At 40.0% G+C, this 18,058-nt stretch overlaps 1 protein-coding gene across 2 annotated transcripts in view; it reads right to left on the bottom strand.

Annotated features, from left to right (window-relative positions):
- PTPRE (protein tyrosine phosphatase receptor type E) overlaps positions 1–18,058 on the bottom strand; it is a 129,818-nt gene that overhangs the window by 20,498 nt on the left and 91,262 nt on the right. For both annotated transcript variants that reach the window (XM_063132810.1, XM_063132811.1), the window contains 5 exons: positions 16,332–16,468; positions 9,473–9,563; positions 5,428–5,504; positions 5,262–5,298; positions 3,989–4,086 (listed from right to left, as the gene is read on the bottom strand). In XM_063132810.1, the coding sequence (XP_062988880.1) occupies positions 3,989–4,086; positions 5,262–5,298; positions 5,428–5,504; positions 9,473–9,563; positions 16,332–16,468 (440 nt within the window). The remainder of the gene's footprint in view (positions 1–3,988; positions 4,087–5,261; positions 5,299–5,427; positions 5,505–9,472; positions 9,564–16,331; positions 16,469–18,058) is intronic.

Genomic DNA, 18,058 nt, shown 5'->3' with positions numbered 1-18,058 from the left:
TACTCGTGTGGCGCAGAGTGGTAAAGCAGCAGTTTCTGCAGCTGAAACTCTCCCCACGGCCTGAGTTCGATCCCAGCGGAAGCTGGTTTCAGGCAGCCGGCTCGGGTCGACTCAGCCTTCCATCCGCCCGAGGTCGGTAAAATGAGAACCCAGTTAGCTGGGGGAAAGGTAATCACGGCCGGGGAAGGCAACGGCAAACCACCCCGCTATAAGGCCTGCCAAGAAAACAACAGCGAAAGCTGGCATCCCTCCAAGAGTCAGTAATGACTCAGTGCTTGCACGAGAGGTTCCTTTCCTTTTTTCCTTTAAAGTGGTACTGAAGTGCATTGACGACTGTTGGGGTCCATGACACATCTACACCAAGTAGGATATTTCACTATGAAAGTGGTATGAAAGGGGAATATGGTATGTGCCAGTGGGCCCCAACAGTTGTCAGTGCACTTCAATACTGCTATAAAGCAGTAGTGTGGCTCCTGCCTTTTATATACCACTTTCATAATGGAATGTCCTGCTTGGTGTAGATGAGCCCATAATAATTACCAACTCTACACAAATTTCTATTATCCGATAGTAAACAGTTGCACAACAAATAATACTATTTTTTAGCAATGTAAGAAAAAAATATAAGTTTAAAACTAATTACCTGCTAAAATTTCAGGACTAAAGCCTGAAATTTCACATGGGAATTATCTTTCAGCTAAAAACATGATTCAAAAGGCTGACATGATTCAGATTAATTTCCTGAGTTAGTCACCACTGACTTTTTGTAAGCTCAAAAGGTTTAGTTAGGTTGTCATACTGCAGCAATTGTGTCAGAGACTAAAATCTTATTAAAGAACTAGAATAGGAAGTGGTTATATTACTAAGAGTCTTGTGGGCTATGGGACGGCTCCACACAGGATGAGGGGAAATAACTTTGAAAAAGTCTTAATCACAGACTGCTTGGCTAGAGGTCAGACCCTACAACCACTTGGATATTGGCAGCCACACACAGGGTACCTTAAAGAGAAAGGTAGCAAAGGAGATCGCTCAGCAGCTTTTGGCCACAGGATATCAATCAAAACTGCATACACGTTAAGGGACTCAAGGCAGGCAGAATATAAAATTGATCAAATATGCAAGCAACCAGTCCTAAAATTATTTCCCAGTCATGATTAGAATAAAACGCCTTCAACGTGTAAATAAGAGAAATTGAATAGACTGCAAAGGTTTCACAACTTTGCCAAGTTGAGAAACCCCTCCGCTGGACCGAGAATCCATTTGTTTAAAGTATCCTCTTTTGTATTTTACGGATGGCTCTGGCAGAAGGGTGACCAAACCTTTCATTTTCAGGAAGGAAGTGAAATTCCTGATACTTAGGAATTTCCCTACAACTTACATGTTTTAGTCACAATAGACATAAAGTGTCTATTTCTTTATACACTTTCTTTAAAGTGTATAAAAACCCAGAAAGTGTACCAGTTCCTGGATCAGTTCCGACAGTGGCGAAGCTCTGGACTCTTGGTCAACCTTTTTATTCTCTCAGTATTTTAACACTTAATTTTAACTTAAATTTAAATTTTACTGTTCTAACTCTGTATTTCAATCTTATATCAATTTTGCTGCGTGGTTTTATCCTGGTTGTGCTTTTTATACTGTATTTTGTATTTGTGTTTTTAACCTGTTGGTTGTTTTATTATGGTTTTAATTTTTGTGAACCGCCCAGAGAGCTTCAGCTATTGGGCAGTATAAAAATGTAATAAATAAATAAATAACCCAAGTTCCATGACAAGAGGTCTGACTGATGTCTCACAGGAAGAGACAAAGCTCAGAATCCCACTTAACCTCAGACAAACCCAGATTGAACAGTCCTGCAGGGTGCAGAATACTGCAGTTCTGTGGCTCATCCACTGCTTATTTTGCCCAGGCTAAGCCTAGAGAGATCAGTGATAGCAGCAGGGATGGGAGGCTGCTCTCCCCAGCATGGGCGAGCCTCAATGTCCAGTTCCCCTCATCCATGCTGCAGGGTAGCAGGACTTGACTGCACCAGGGAGACCATCCACTCTTCCCCACACAGGTGAGTCCCTGCTGCTATCTACAGATCAGATCAGTGATAGTGATGTCAGATCAGATATAGTAATGGGGTTTTGAGGCAGCCTAGGTGCCTATCTTCATCCTAGGAGGAGGCACAGTTCCGGGCCTCCTTCCAGCATGAAGAAGAAAGAGGACAAGTGATGTCAGGGATCAGGGCTGTGTCATCTGGCACACAGTGGATGATGTGAGGGTCATCTGGCACACAGTGTCATCTGGCACACAGTGGATGATGTGAGGGACAATCTGGCCTGAAAGCCCCAAACCATTCTGCACTAAAACGTTCTGCGTTTTAAACAGACACATTTAACATGTTGCCATTGAACGAAAGGAGTTTCACCATGCTCCAATCTTCAGCTATAAAAATGGGTCAGATACATTAAAAGCTATGCTTGAATCCCATCTGTCTTTAGACATCTTTCTACAATTGTAATGTCCACCCCCTTTTCTATGGTGTACATGTGAATAATTGGATCTAACCTTTAACCTGTTCAGTTTGAAGCTCTAGTCACTTCATGCAAGATGCTCTGGGTGGTACAGTTCCTATACTGTTTATATCCCAGACCACCCAGGGGGAGCCCTCCATTTGACATCAAATGGTAAAATGTGTACTTGGGTAAAAGCAAGTAGAAAATAAATGTAGTTGCTTTGTGAATTTTCAGATAGTTCCCCTCCCTTCTTGTTACTGTGCCTGTGCAATGCAAGCTCTCTTCTTAGGACAAACCTTCAGTTCTGTTCTTTCACCCGCATTCTCAAATGCTTTCTCCAGTCTGCTTCCAAGAGTGTTGGGGACCCCGATTTATCTAATCCCCAAATCACTGACCACTCATACTGACAAACCCTTCCTACAGGAGGCTGAACAGTCAGTGCATATCCATGGCCTAGATTAAGGTACAGAGTCAGCCTCCGAGAGAACTAGTTTTCCCCAACATACCACTCTCTCTCCAGGTTTTGAAAATTAATTGTTTTGCATGCTTATGTTTTAATTACAATTGCTCTACCAAGTTACTTCCCCCAATTTATTTATTTATTTTATTACATTTATATACCGCCCCACAGCCGAAGCTCTCTGGGTGGTATATAACCCAACTTATAACCCCAACTTAATGAGCATGCATTTTAAATACTTGCTTCTATTTAATAGATTCCCCATTGATTGAAGAAGCATGTGTATTATTATTTATTATTATTATTTATTTATATAGCACCATCAATGTACATGGTGCTGTACAGAGTAAAACAGTAAATAGCGAGACCCTGCCGCATAGGCTTACATTTTAATAAAACCATAATAAAACAATAAGGAGGGGAAGAGAAAGCAAACAGGCACAGGGTAGGGTAAACAGGCACTGGGTAGGGTAAAACTAACAGTATAAAGTCAGAACAAAATCAAGTTTTAAAAGCTTTAGGAAAAAGAAAAGTTTTTAGCTGAGCTTTAAAAGCTGCGGTTGAACTTGTAGTTCTCAAATGTTCTGGAAGAGCGTTCCAGGCATAAGGGGCAGCAGAAGAAAATGGACGAAGCCGAGCAAGGGAAGTAGAGACCCTTGGGCAGGTGAGAAACATGGCGTCAGAGGAGCGAAGAGCACGAGCGGGGCAATAGTGTGAGATGAGAGAGGAGAGATAGGAAGGAGCTAGACAGTGAAAAGCTTTGTAGGTCAACAGGAGAAGTTTATATTGGATTCTGAAGTGAATTGGAAGCCAATGAAGAGATTTCAGAAGTGGAGTTACATGGTCAGAGCAGCGAGCCAAGAAGATGATCTTAGCAGCAGAGTGGTGAACAGAAACCTATTTCAGTTTCTCCTCTTTGTTATAGATGCACCATTGCCAATGTTAAAAAGACACTTGAATGTGTGTCTTTAGAATGTTCACAAGTTTGTACACGTATCTAAAAGGAGCACACTCTGTGACAGTGTCTTACCTCTTTTCTCTCTTTCACATTTGTTAACATGACAATGGTCGCAGACTTCTGTTCCCATATCATCCTCCAGAAATCATTTACTGTGTCTTGCTTAGGACCTACACACAAGAGATACAACTACTGAATCAAAAGCTATGCAGAACTCAAGCAATGATGCAAGGAGGATAGTTACCAAATCTCATCTTTACTTTATTTAGTTAAAATGATTTTTATTCCACTTTTCCACTAAAGGGATAGCTTGACCACTGTGGACCACTCATTGGAAATTATGTGGGGTTGCCCCTGAAGTTGGAATGGAAGCTGCGGTTAGTGCAGAAAGTCGTAGCCATGTTAGTAACAGGAGCAGCTTACTGTCAGCATACTACTCCTATAGTGAGGGAACTACACTGGCTACCGACATGCTACTGTGCCAGGTTTAAGGGTTTGGTACTTGTTTACAAACCCAGCACTACTGCCTGATGAGCTCAGCAACCCTTAGGTATCCTGGTCCTGAGGGCTTTGTAAACCATACTACTACAAATTAGACAGGTTTTTGCACTTATTGAAAGCATTCTTTTGCCAACAAGCATTCCAAAGGAAGATAGTCTTGACTTTTGTATACAGCAATAACACACAATATTTAATTATGATCTTATTGTTTTGTACATTGCTTAGAAATTTCTATTAATGTATGTGATTCATGAATATCAGAAAAATAAACAGCTTGGCAACAGGATATCGAGCAGACCACCTTCCCTTATACACATCCAGGAGACTTTTACGATCTGCAGAGGAGACCTTGCTGGTCATTCCAAAATGAACAGAATGTCATCATAAAATACCCAGACAGCAGCTTTTCTCTGAAGCAGCACCCACCATGTGGAAAACCTTCCCTGGTATAGTTTGGGAGTCGGAAAATGTGGCATCTTTAAACACCCCCTGAAAACACACTTGTTCACCCATGTTTTTCCTGGGGTGTGCCACTCAATTTCACAGCTCCTTAATTTTTACTGCAGTTGGAAGTGTTTTTAATACTGTGTTTTAATATTGTGTTTTTAACATTGTATTTTAATATTGTGAACTTCTGAGAGTTTATTATATTATGCAGTAAATAAATGTCACAAATAAATGAATAAATAAAATGTTTAAAATCTGAGTTTGTTAAAAGTTTTGGTTAGACTCAACATAAGAGGAAACTGTAGTCCACATCTCTGAAATTGTTTTGCACATGCAGATATACAGAACAAAACCTTTGAAAAGAGAAGTACATGCAATAACGGAAACTAAAAAATACCTTGAGCTGCTATAAATTTATTCTTCTCCTTGTAGCCCTGGGAGAAAAAGAAGCACATAATTCTTTTTAATAGAAAATACAAAAAAGATACACTTTAAAACACTACGTCAATGTGCTGCTTACTTTTTTAAAAATTGTAATTTAAGCAGAAAAGCTATTCACTTACATCTATGTATGAAGCATTAATATAGTCTGAACTCTGAACTCCATCTATCTGCATTAACATTACTCTGGAATGATCATCTGTAAAGAACAAACATACATAAATAGAACCATTTATGGCAAATATGGATGCAGCATCGACAACCCTCTGAAATGTATTTTTCCTCTCAAAACAAAACAATTATTATTAAAGTATTATCCTGTCTAATACGTATCTAAGGTCAACAGCAATGTTGTATGATAAGTTGTTTATAAATGTCATGGCTTCCAAATGGAGCAACACCATATGTTCACATGTCTCACATAATAAGTGAAAATTTTACAAGCACCACTATGGTCAATATAATATTGTAAATACAAATTGTTATTAGAGGAAAAACTGTGTTAATGCTTTTTATAACTTTGCACTGCTGCTGTTATGCTTAATTATGTTCTTCTATTATTGTTTTATGAACCACTTAGAGAGCTTCGGCTATTGAGCAGTGCAGAAATAGAATACGTCTATATATATTTAAAAACTGTTTTGTATGCCATCTCATAATATAAAGTTATCTAGCCAATAAACAAATACAAGATAAAACATAAAACCATAAGAAATGCAGCATAAAATACAACAAGAAAACAAAACTCACAGCACCACAAAAGTAAACGCATAAGTTTTAAAACTGGGGTGGGGGGACAGACTATGTGACTTATATATTGTGGAACCTTAAAGACTAATGAATTTATTGGGGCATATGCTTTCATGGACTAGAGTCCATTTCTAGATGTGTGAAATTGTACTGACATTTGGCAGACCCATATTTTTAGTATATGCTAAAAGACAGAGGGATTCTTGATCGGGGATTCTGGTGACTTTGAAAGTCCAGTGACTTTCACCCTGTTTTCAGTAGGGTTGCACTGCCCCTGAAGAAGTAGTTTGGAGGTATTCCTAGATACATAAATGGCATCCAGTGGCCAAGAGTGCCTTTTACCAACTTCAGCTGGTATACTTGGTATTCTGAAGAGGTCAGACTGACTTCTGTTTAGGCTCTAGTCACCTTCAGGATAGATTATTGTAATTCAATCTATATGCTACTGCCTTGAATGTATGTAATCCAGAAGCTTCATTTGGGTAGAAGTCTGTGGCTAAAATATTGGCCAGGATTAGCAGGACCATATTAATGGAACATTTATTTATTTTATTTATTTATTTATTTAAAATATTTATATCCCGCCCTATATCACTAAGATTTCAGGGCGGCGTACAGATAAAAACATGCAGTATAAAACAATAAATATACACAGTTAAAAACAAATTAAACCATGATCCAAGTTAAAACAATATATAATTTAAAAGCAATAGATAAAGTTAAAACAGTTAAAACAATGTGCCAGTGAGTTTAACCATCAAAGGCTTTGTTAAAAAGCCATGTTTTTACTTGGTGTTGAAATGAAATCAATGTTGGCGCCAATCGGGCCTCCAAGGGGAGGGCATTCCACAGTCGGGGTGCCACCACAGAGAAAGCCCTCTCCCTTGTCCCAACATAGCGTATATGTTGCCTTGATGGGATGCGGAGAAGGGCTCCTCCAACAGATCTAAGGTCTTGGGCAGGCATATATAAGGAGAGGCGCTCTCTCAAGTATCGAGGTCCCAAGCTGTTTAGGGCTTTAAACATCATTACCAGCACCTTGAATTCTGTCCGGAAGCGTATAGGCAGCCAGTGCAGTTCCTTTAAGACCGGTGTTATGTGGGCTCTATAAAATGTACCCGCCAGCAGTCTAGCAGCTGCATTTTGCACTAGCTGCAACTTCCGTGTCATCTTCAAGGGCAGCCCCACGTAGAGTGCAGTAGTCTAATCGGGAAGTTACCAGTGCATGCACTACTGGGGCTAGGTTGTCCCTGTCCAGGAAAGGCCGTAGCTGGCAGATCAGCTGAAGCTGACCCCAAGTACTCTGTGCCACAGAGTCCACCTGGGCCTCCAGTGACAATGATGGATCTAGGAGTACTCCCAAGCTACGTACCTGCTCCTTCAGAGGGAGCGCCACCTCATCCAGAACAGGCCGCTTACCCAATTCCGGGACTCGGGAACCACCAATCCACAGAGCTTCCGTCTTATCAAGATTCAGCTTCAGTTTATTGGCCCTCATCCAGCCCATTACAGCCTCCAGGCACTGGTTCAGCACCTTCACAGCCCCAGCTGACTCCGACGACAAGGAGAAGTAGAGCTGAGTATCATCAGCATACTGATGGCACCCAACCCCAAAACCCCTAATGACCTCACCCAACGGCTTCATATAGATGTTGAACAGCATGGGGGACAGAATAGAACCCTGTGGAACCCCACAGCTTAATTGCCATGGGGTGGAACACGAATCCCCCAATACCACTCTCTGGGATCGGTCCCGCAAGTAGGAGCGGAACCACTGCAACACAGTGCCTCCTACTCCCATCTTGCAGAGCCGACCCAGTAAGATGCCATGATCAATGGTATCAAAAGTTGCCGAGAGATCCAGGAAGATCAACAGGATAGCACTCCCTCTGTCTTTCACCTGGAGTAGGTCATCAGTCAGAGCCACCAAGGCTGTTTCAGTGCCATGCCCTGGCCTGAAACCAGACTGAAATGGGTCCAGATAATCCGTTTCTTCCAAGAACGTCTGAAGTTGCCCAGCCACCACACGCTCAAGCACCTTGCCCAAAACGGGGATATTAGCAATGGGGCGGTAGTTCTCACATACCTCTGGGTCCAAGGAGGGCCTCTTCAGGAGAGGGCGCACTACAGCCTCTTTCAAGGCAGCAGGCACCACTCCCTGACAGAGGGAGGCATTTACCACGCCCTGGACCCACCCAGCCAATCCACCTCTGCTAGATCGAATTAGCCAGGATGGGCAAGGATGAGGCCAACCTAAATGCCAACTCTGTCCCCAAGTCCACTTAGGCAACATTATTATTATTAATAATATTTATTTATAAAGCGTCATCAATTTTCATGGCGCTGTACAGAATAAAACAAAACAAGACAATCTGCCATATGGCTTACAATCTAAAATCACCTTAACAGACAGGAGAGGAAGGGGAAAAACCAATAGGGGTAGGGGACATTAAAACTAAATATAGTCCAGTATGACCACGCTACGGTTAAAAAGCTTTCGAGAAAAGAAATGTTTTCAAGAGAGATTTAAAAACAGAAATTGACGTCGTGGTCCGCAAATGCACTGGAAGAGAATTCCAGGCATAGGGGGCAGCGAGCGAGAATGGTCGAAGACGAGTGAGAGATGTGGAAACTCTTGGGCAGGTAAGAGACATGGTGTTATTGGAGTGGAGGGCACGAGCAGGGCGATGAAGTAGTACACTAGTACAGGGCTTAATAACATGTGGGATTCATTAACCTACCCATCTACCAATATGAGATATATGGCATCACCTGCCAACAATGGAATTACTGAACTAGAATGTATCAATAAGTTTGATTCTATTTGTTTAGGCAGTGACCTGGTTTGGACAGTGACCTGGTTTGGATGCAATGACAACCCATCGGTTTATTGCTGGGTTAACTGCTGGGTTGTTCAGCCCCTAAACAATCCAGCAGTTTGGATGTCATGCTGCACAACAATGATTGATTTTTGAACAGATGGATTGTTGCTACGTGAGAACAGAGCTAGTGCTTTCATCTCCAGTTAGAAGTGTTTAAAAGCAAATCTAGAAAGATTTATCACCCATTATTGCTTCTGTGAATGGTCATTGTGCTTATCCCCAATACAGTTAAACTTCACATATTTTTGGCGCTATTGTTTGGCCACATTATTTACAATCTTCCTCTATGCCATGTATATATGTATCTGCCAACTGAGGTTAACAACTTCATGCATCTGATGAAGTAGACTCTGGTCCATAAAAGCTTACACCACACTAAATGTGTTAGCCTTTAAGGTGCCACAAAAGTATTAGTTGGTTTTTGAAAACAGATTAACATGGCTACCTGTCTGGAAAATTTTAAGAATATTCAGAATGTTGCACTTCCAAATACATGCCTCATACTGAAAATAAAAATAATTAAACAAATACATACAAGGTAGTATGTTGGGATATCTGTTTTTTTCTCTATTTTCCTCTTTATTTGCCATCTCAAGTGTTCCTTGCATATATCCAGGTGGTAATGACTACAGAGAAAATAAGTCATGTCAGTTCAAAACAACACCCTATAATGAATAAACAAATCCATTCATTTAAATAAAACATTTATGCCATATAAATTTTAATTGAAATGACAATTTCAAATTTCAAATATTCAGCTCAAAATTTATTGGAAGCATCAATTAGACACAAGGGTATTTTTGTTTTTTCAGCTTAATCTGAAATGAGAAGTTATAGATATGCAAGTGGGAGAAGTGAAAGAACAATCTCAAAGCAGGAAACTTCTGTGTGTATATAGATGTAATTCCATGATAAAGCTGAAATTATTAATAAATTACTTTCTGTTTCAAACAATGTAATTATGTATAAATGGACACTGCAAACCTATAAATGGACACTGCACGGCCTATAAAACTTATAAAGTTTGTAAAGAACATAAATATGTACAGAATTCTCTGTCTCACACGCAAGTATACAGACCTAATAAATAATTTGCAGCCCAATTCTAGGCAAGTTTATTTGGAAGCAAATCCAACTGTGTTCAATGGGGCTTACTTCCGGGAAAGTGAGCATAGGATTGCAGAATAAGAATTCTACACGTATATGGAACGGCCCAATTTACATTGCACCCACCAGTTGTTTTAAAAACAACTGTTCACAAGCACAACCAGGATAAAACCACGCAGTAAAATTGATATAAGATTAAAATACAGAGTTAGAACAGTAAAATTTAAATTTAAGTTAAAATTAAGTGTTAAAATACTGAGAGAATAAAAAGGAACATATGTGGGGCAGGGGGGGAGGGAAGGGAGCTTTAATCCTTTGTCCCCAGTGCAATCTCAATCAGAATCTCTCCCCTGTTTAGCAGCTTTCTTCCTATGTGAAGGAAGAGGGCCTTCTTGGTGGTAGCCCCCCAACTGTGCAATACTTTCCCCAGTGACACCAACAACATTGTCATCCTTTTGGTGCCAGGTTTCTTCTATTCCCTCTTTCCTCTACTCCCAGGTATTTGTTTTCATATGATATAGCTTTTAATTTCAGCTGTTTTATCAGCTCCCAGTATTGTACTGTAACTGATTTTTTTATTATTATTATTATTATTATTATTATTATTATGTTCTTCTAAATTGTTTTAAAATTTTGTGAGTGAAAGAAAAATCAATTATGCGGGAGCAAACTACCTGACAAACATCATATCTAGGTGTGGTCCTTTAAATAAAAGGAAAATGTCAAGAGCATTAAAAAATAAGAAATCCTCACAAAAAAGGACTGTACTTTATGGAATTTCCACTGAAAACCACAGTACTAACCAGACTGGTGGGATTAGACAGGCTTTATCAGTTGATAAGGAAGTCACCTTGTATGGGTTACTTTTTGTTGCCATAACACATCTAAATTTGTTTGTGGTTTCAATGCCTGGCCTTGCTTTGCCTCCAACAACTTGCTTCCCCCACCCCCACCCCCACCCCCACCCCAAAGGAAAATAAAACAAGTGGGTTTGCCATGAACAACTATTAAAGCGGTTTAGATTATTTGAATAAACTGGCTTTCCTTAATTTCCCTTCAAAAATATTTGACAAAAAATAAAAGTGAGAACTTTTAAGCAAAGACTTGCTTTAAATTTAACTACTCTGCTTTTTGCAAATTCATCAGAAGTCTTGTGTAAAACTGGTAAACTGAACTTCCCTTTTCAATATGAAATTGCAGGGCAAAGTGAGGCAAGGCGATCTCACACTTCTTCCTATTTCAGTTTTTCAGAAAAGCTGATTGAAGAAAGCCAGAACCATCCCTCATACGTTAACTCTCCTTTCTTTCCTTGTTTCACGCAAATAGTTTTTTATCTGGTAATCTTAGCCTTACAATCTAAGGTGTAATCCTATGGATATTTAGACAGAAAAAAGTCCTACAACTCCCAGCATGCCCTAGCCAGCCATGCTGGGGCATGCTGGCTAGCTGGGGCATGCTGGGAAGTGTAGGACTTTTTCTCTCTAAACATGCATAGGATTGTTCCCTTAGTGTATCCACATGCACTCACAGTCTAGGATTCTTAAGGCACAGGTTGAATGTTCTACTTAAATGATTTGATCCACATGAATAGCATGAGATCTATACTTGCCCAGACTGCAGCATTGGAAGTAAACAGACCTACCCCAGAGGGCTCTGGATGCAGTGGCATTATGCTGTAGGGGTATTAAATTTCATTTAGTCTAATGGATGAATTTCATTTTGGGGACTATATTCCAGTGGTGGGTGGGGCTGAATGCTAAGGCTGGGGAGCAAAAATACCAACATCTTTTAACTTAAAGCTCTTACTGCCAGTAAGGAGATACATTTCAACCACTTAGAAATTGCCCCAATTGGTGGTTAGGGAAAACAATTGGTGGTTGGGGAAAAGCAGGTGGAGCCAGGAGAGAGGGCACTGCCCTATGGGGAACCCCAGAGGGCTGGATTGAGAACCCAGAAAGATCAAATTTAGCTCTTGGGCCTCAGCCAGGAGAGGGTTGGGTTTGCACTGGAGGAGTCCTGTGAGTGTTTGCTGTTGCCCTCCCACCCCAGCAGCTGCCAGCAACCTGTGCTCTTTCCCCAGGTATTAAAGCCTTCAACATCTTGTAGGCGCGAGCCTGAGGCTCTCTGCCGTGGGCGTGAAGCCGCTCAAGCAGAACAGCTACTTTGGAGGAAGGACCCCAGCCTCGGACCTGTCTCTGAAGCCTAGCATCTGGGGTGCCCAGGCAATTTAATGGTTTTATTGAGCTATAGAAGATTACTCTGAATATGGTCCTCACAAGGCATGGATGTAAGGCTTTGGGGATTTTCTCCCCCATAGTGCTTGAACTACCTCAAAGGAAAAGGCAAACAAAAATATCATCCTTTTTCCCCTTAAAAAAAGAGCAAAAAAAGAAACAGGGGAAAGCAGTTACCACCAATACAAATGTCTCAGACTGGTCTGTGGATTATTCATGGAACAAATATGAAACATCAATTGAAACAAAGGGAACAAATTTAGCAACTGAAATTGCCCAAGTTGAAAGCTCAGCAGGTCTAACCCTTGGCTCTCAAAGAAGACCTGATTCACCTGAGATGAAATTAGAAAGCTCTCTTGATGAACTTCCAGAAGAAATAACTTCTGGGAGGAGCCAAACCACATGGACCAACCTAAGGGTCCAAGAGGGTGACGAGTCCCTTGAGGAGATAAATTATATATATTCCCCTGTTATTGATAAACAAGATAAGATTTTTCTTCAGGGACTTTTGGATTCAAAAGAAAGAATGTTTGAGAACTATATTATCCCAATAACCAAGGATTTGGAGTTAATTAAGCAATTCCTGTCAAAATGCCAACAGCTGTTAAACACTATGGCTGAAATATGTAAGGGAGTCATGGAGCCAGTCTGCTCTACTACAAGCAAGGGAAACTAAAGGAGACATATGGAAACATTGACCAGAAAAACAACATGCTCCATAAAAAATCTATCAAGGAAAAGAAAAGTAAACAAAGGAAAGGCCCACAAAAAAAGAGCAAAAATATCAAAGTTGGTAGGAAAAGTCAAAAAATGACTCAGCAATATAAGAAAATGAATTTTAACAAACTCTTTAAATTGCTGGAGGATTCCTCAAAACCTACCCAGCAGAAATGTAAGCAGTGCCAACATAGCAAAAAGGAGCCTGTAGTTCAAAATGATCCTGAGCTACCTGTACCTACAAATGGATCAAACGAACTAGTGGTTAATACGGATCTAATACAAAACCCATGGCAGCATGTTCTTAACAGGAGGCCTTGCCCAGTGAACAAGTTTAAGAACAAAATCTCCACCCAAGACAAACTAAAACCTAGATGTCACAAATGGGAAATAGTTCTAAAACGTCAAAAGCTAGCCTTTTCTAGTTTCCCTAAACCCAAAGGCATGCTCTCCCAGGCTCAACGTAAAATTCATTTTCTACAGCTAGCAGACGAAGCAATTCCAGGGACTCTTAACATTGATGATATAATAAACATACAGTATCTTTTCTATAATTATCACCATGCACGTGCCATGGTGACATTTGCATCTTGGCAGTCTGCAAAAAAAGTTTATTTATAGCTCTTGGGCCTCAAATTCTGCACCCCTGCTTTACCACACTCCTGGGGATTAGGCCATAGATAAGCAAGTAAGCTGCTCTTCCCCTACCCCTCTACATAGTTTCTTGCCCTTTTCTTATTTAAATTGCAAAATTGCATTAGGTGTACAATTATTCTGTTGCAAGCATTTCTAATCCTTAATATAATATTTGTACAATTTTATACCCTCTGGGGGATTAAGCTAAGGATTTACATTTAGTGTCCCTCTTTTGCATTGCTGCCATGAATCCCATCTGAAGCTTTTAATGGAGCACTGCAAATGGAGGAAAAAATTCTGAGGAAAATGTACTTGCTGGTGACAGAGATGAACAAAATGCCATTATAGAGATGAACAATCTGTTGCTGTTTGGATTGCTCCTGTTAAGGATACTAAATTCCATTCCTCCTCTCATCTGATTTTCTGTCTTCGCCCCACCCACCCCCACCCCATAACAACCATTCAGCTTTCTGTGCCCACTTAGCATGCTATCTCAATTGGCTTGTTGTGGGGGGCACTTCGGGCATTTTAAAGTCTGCACTCCTGAACCTGTCTCAGTTCCCTGGCCCTTGTACCTCTCTCTTGTGTGTTGGTGGTGCAATTTTGGCTACATAAGGAACAGCAGTCACAACACTGAACAGGGGGAATTATATGTATCCGTTTCCACATCTGCCAGCTCCCACAATTTCCAATAGTTCCTTTTTTGCTCCCTTACTCTTAGAAATGTTCACCAAATTCTTAACCTACTATTTGACCATCCAGTGCTTAAAAGCAAGATGGCAATCTTTATTTATTTGATGGATTTATTTATTACACATGCAAAGTTTAACATTTAAATGACACAGATAGAATACTGTAACAGCATATTTTAAGCATATAACCATAATACAAATTGCTGACGTACTGCAGACCTGCCAATTACAGAGCTCACTTCACACTATATTATAGGCTTAAAGCACTACCCCATACTTGAGACAGTTTAATTGGCATTTACTTTTTCACTTAGATGAGCTCAAATTTAAAACAAATGCAGTTTCTCCATTGCCATAGCTGAGTTGTTCAAAGATGAAAATGTGAATAAGTTCATTTTGCACAACTGGTCAGAAAGCAAAGCCAATATAGTATAATCCTTTCTGCTACTTAGCTAGCAGCCAGGCCAAAACATGCAAGCCAAACTCACGTTTGCAACCACAATGTAGCAGGAAACAAAAGAACAAAATTTTCTTTCTGACCAAGGTGAGGACACTACTTACAAGAAACCTTTAAAGCCTACAAAAGCGGCCCTTGAGAGATTACTATTAATGGGCAGCAAGCAAACACATTGAGAAGAGGATCCTGAGCAGCACTTAAAAATCTCTGGGATTATGATCAACATGCCTCTTGTTCCTCAAAAATGTTACTATGCTTCTTTAAAGGTATGAAGGTTCTCCTATGTCACTGATTCTCAAAGGGAGGTCCATAGATTTTCTGGAAGTCTGGGGAAAATCAGTTCTCCCATTCCCCATCCCTTAAACATGCATAGTGAAGGGGGCGGTATAAAATGCAATCAATCAATCAATCAATCAATCAATCAATCAATAAAATACTGAGAGCCTGTGTGGCATAGTGGCTAAAGTGTTGGACTGGGAGTCGGGAGATCCAGGTTCTAGTCCCCACTCGGCCATGGAAACCCACTAGGTGACTTTGGGCCAGTCACAGACACTCAGCCCAACCTACCTCACAGGGTTGTTTTGTGAGGATAAAATGGAGAGGAGCAGGATTATGTACACTGCCTTGGGTTCCTTGAAGGAAAAAGGAGTGGGATATAAATGCAATAATAAATAAAATGCATAATAGTTTCTCCTACTCTTGTGCAAGCGTTTGTGGCCCCGATTAAGACTGGGACCATGGCACTTCAGGAGAGGAAGGTTTATGTTTTCCCCCTACATGTTTTTTATTGGGGTGTTTTTTTTAAAAAATGGCAAGGCGGTGATCTTAAACCGCTCTCTCACAAAGTAACATGGTCCCAATCCAAATCAGGTCTGCACATACTTACAGGAGAGTAGCAAAAACAAATATGTGTTATCTCCACTATGCATCATTAGGAAAATGTTTAATTCCTCCCTAAATGGCACAGTACCTTCCAAAATGGGACATGTCCCTTCCAACTCAATGGGCAGTATCCAATGGGGTGCTTATGCTCATTGATTCTGTCATGCCCTGTCCACAAGCAGAATGTAGATTTAGTACTCTGTGGACATCCAGAAATGAGTGAAAATCCTTGCTTATGGAACAGGGCAGGTCCGCAGAGCTTGCATAAGTTAGCTTTGCTGACCTGTCACAATCCAGAAACGAGCATTTCTCCAAGTTTTGTGGTGTCATCTGGGAAATGTTAAGCCTCTAATGCACAAGCAGTGGATCCTGCTTGTGCAACAGAATCAGTGGGATCAACTGCTTGCACAACAGAACTGTAGGGTTCAAGAGAATTGGCAGGGGTGGAAGTGCCCTGTTGTTGGATACTTCCGTATGATCTGTAAAAAGCAAATTTGGTAGAGTTTATATAGTATACCGCCTTACTGGATTCTAAAACAAATGCCAAATGATGTACACATGAGAATTTTAAAACATTTGGTCCTACACTGATTTTTCCTTTTAGTCACTTATTATTTGCTATGTCTTTTTTATTGAAGAAAAACAAAAAAACAAAATTAGATGACTTACATTAAACTCCTCCCGAAATAACTTTCCATCATCAGCTGCTCTTATCCGTATTTCGTCTTCAAGGCGCTCCACTGGAATAGGAAAATACTTCTTCGGGCCAGAGGGAGACCTCCTGAGAAGCATCACTCTTTGCTGTTCTGTCAAAATAGGATGCCAAGCATATTCTATGAATAGTGAAAGAGCACTGCATTTTTTCATTGTCATTTAAGAATAATGTATTTATTTATTTTAGAAGTGGATTTGGACAGTTAACTTTAAAGTACATTGAAAAACTTCCAGCTAGCAACCTGACAATTTCGGTACAAGCAAAAATATGCCAAGTACTCATTCAAAGGCTTGTGGTAGACTTAAAACAGTGCAAGAATCTGTGGAAAGCAATTCCAGATCCCGGGTTGTCACCCAACACTGGCTAATTGTGTCAAACATACTGGAAATCCAGTTAATTCTGGCATTAACTCTTCCATTAATAAGAATATTAACTTACTTATAGTGCCATGGAGTAATTTGTATTTTCATGGCAAGAAACAGCTTCATTAGTTGCTTTACTTTTAACCACATATTGATTTTCAATTTAGAGGGTGCTTAGAGGACCTCAGAGACACAATAAAATAGGTCAGGCACCGTAGCTGAGAAGTAAAGTTGGAACAGGGATAAAATGCCACAAATAGATCTCCATAACGAACTGTCATAAAGTACTCATGATTTAAAAACCTTGTTCTCACTGAAGTGCTAAATCCTGTGCCTGTGCTGTATATCAAATAGAAAAACTAACATGTCAATGAGAAGACTTCTAGCCAAGCTTTCTCTGGCATCTAGTTTTCTGTGTATGGTGAACTTTTGGTACAAAGTAGTATTTAATCAGGTGATTCCACACCTCCACATCTAAAGTCATTCCATCCAGTTATAAGTTTACAACACAAGCAAAAGCTAGGCTTAAATTAGCACAGGGTAGCAGTTTACAAATATCCAAACATGGTAGCAATTGACAAATATCCAAAAGGTCAATATAAAATGAGAAAAGGAAAGTTTTTATTACAGTCAATAAGGAAAGCCAGGAAGCAATGGGGGAAAAACATGGACAAGGCCTTTCAGAAGAGCAGATCAGGCTTTAAAAAAAAGCAAAAAAAAAAAAAAGCAAGAAACAAGCATCCTAATTGTAAGAAGGGTTGGGCAGTGATAACAATGTATAAAGAAAGTTGTTGATCTTTTTCCTTTCTTGGATATTGTAAAGATGACACAGTGAACATCTGCTGGAAATGGTTACATCTAGGGATATATGATATTAGGTGAGATAGAACTAGATTGTCTTGGATTCAAGTTCCAACTGTATAATTTTGTGAAATGACAATATCTGACCTTAAAATAGAGAAGTATTTCTTATCAATTTCCCATGCCCTTCCAATTAGATATTATAAGGCTTTCTGTACATTGAAAAATGTTAAATAAACAAGCTAATCATCATCAAATCCCTGAAAAAACGGGTGTGGATCCAGACAGTCATATGTAGAGCAGACGTACTGAAATCAATAGGATTTTAGTCACCAGTAACATTGATTTCTAAGAATGACTAAGTCTGGATCCAACCCAATTATTTAATTTCTTTAAACATAAATTATTTAAACACAAATCTATCAAAACAAGCCATAGCCAGGAGCACCTTTTAAACAGTTGTACACATCTGCTAGCACTTATTCCTGTCTCAGAAAGCTTACTATTTTTGGACAGCT

Source organism: Elgaria multicarinata, chromosome 8 (assembly GCF_023053635.1).
Source record: "Elgaria multicarinata webbii isolate HBS135686 ecotype San Diego chromosome 8, rElgMul1.1.pri, whole genome shotgun sequence".
Classification (NCBI taxonomy): domain Eukaryota; kingdom Metazoa; phylum Chordata; class Lepidosauria; order Squamata; family Anguidae; genus Elgaria; species Elgaria multicarinata.
This window is presented reverse-complemented; position numbering and strand designations above follow the sequence as displayed.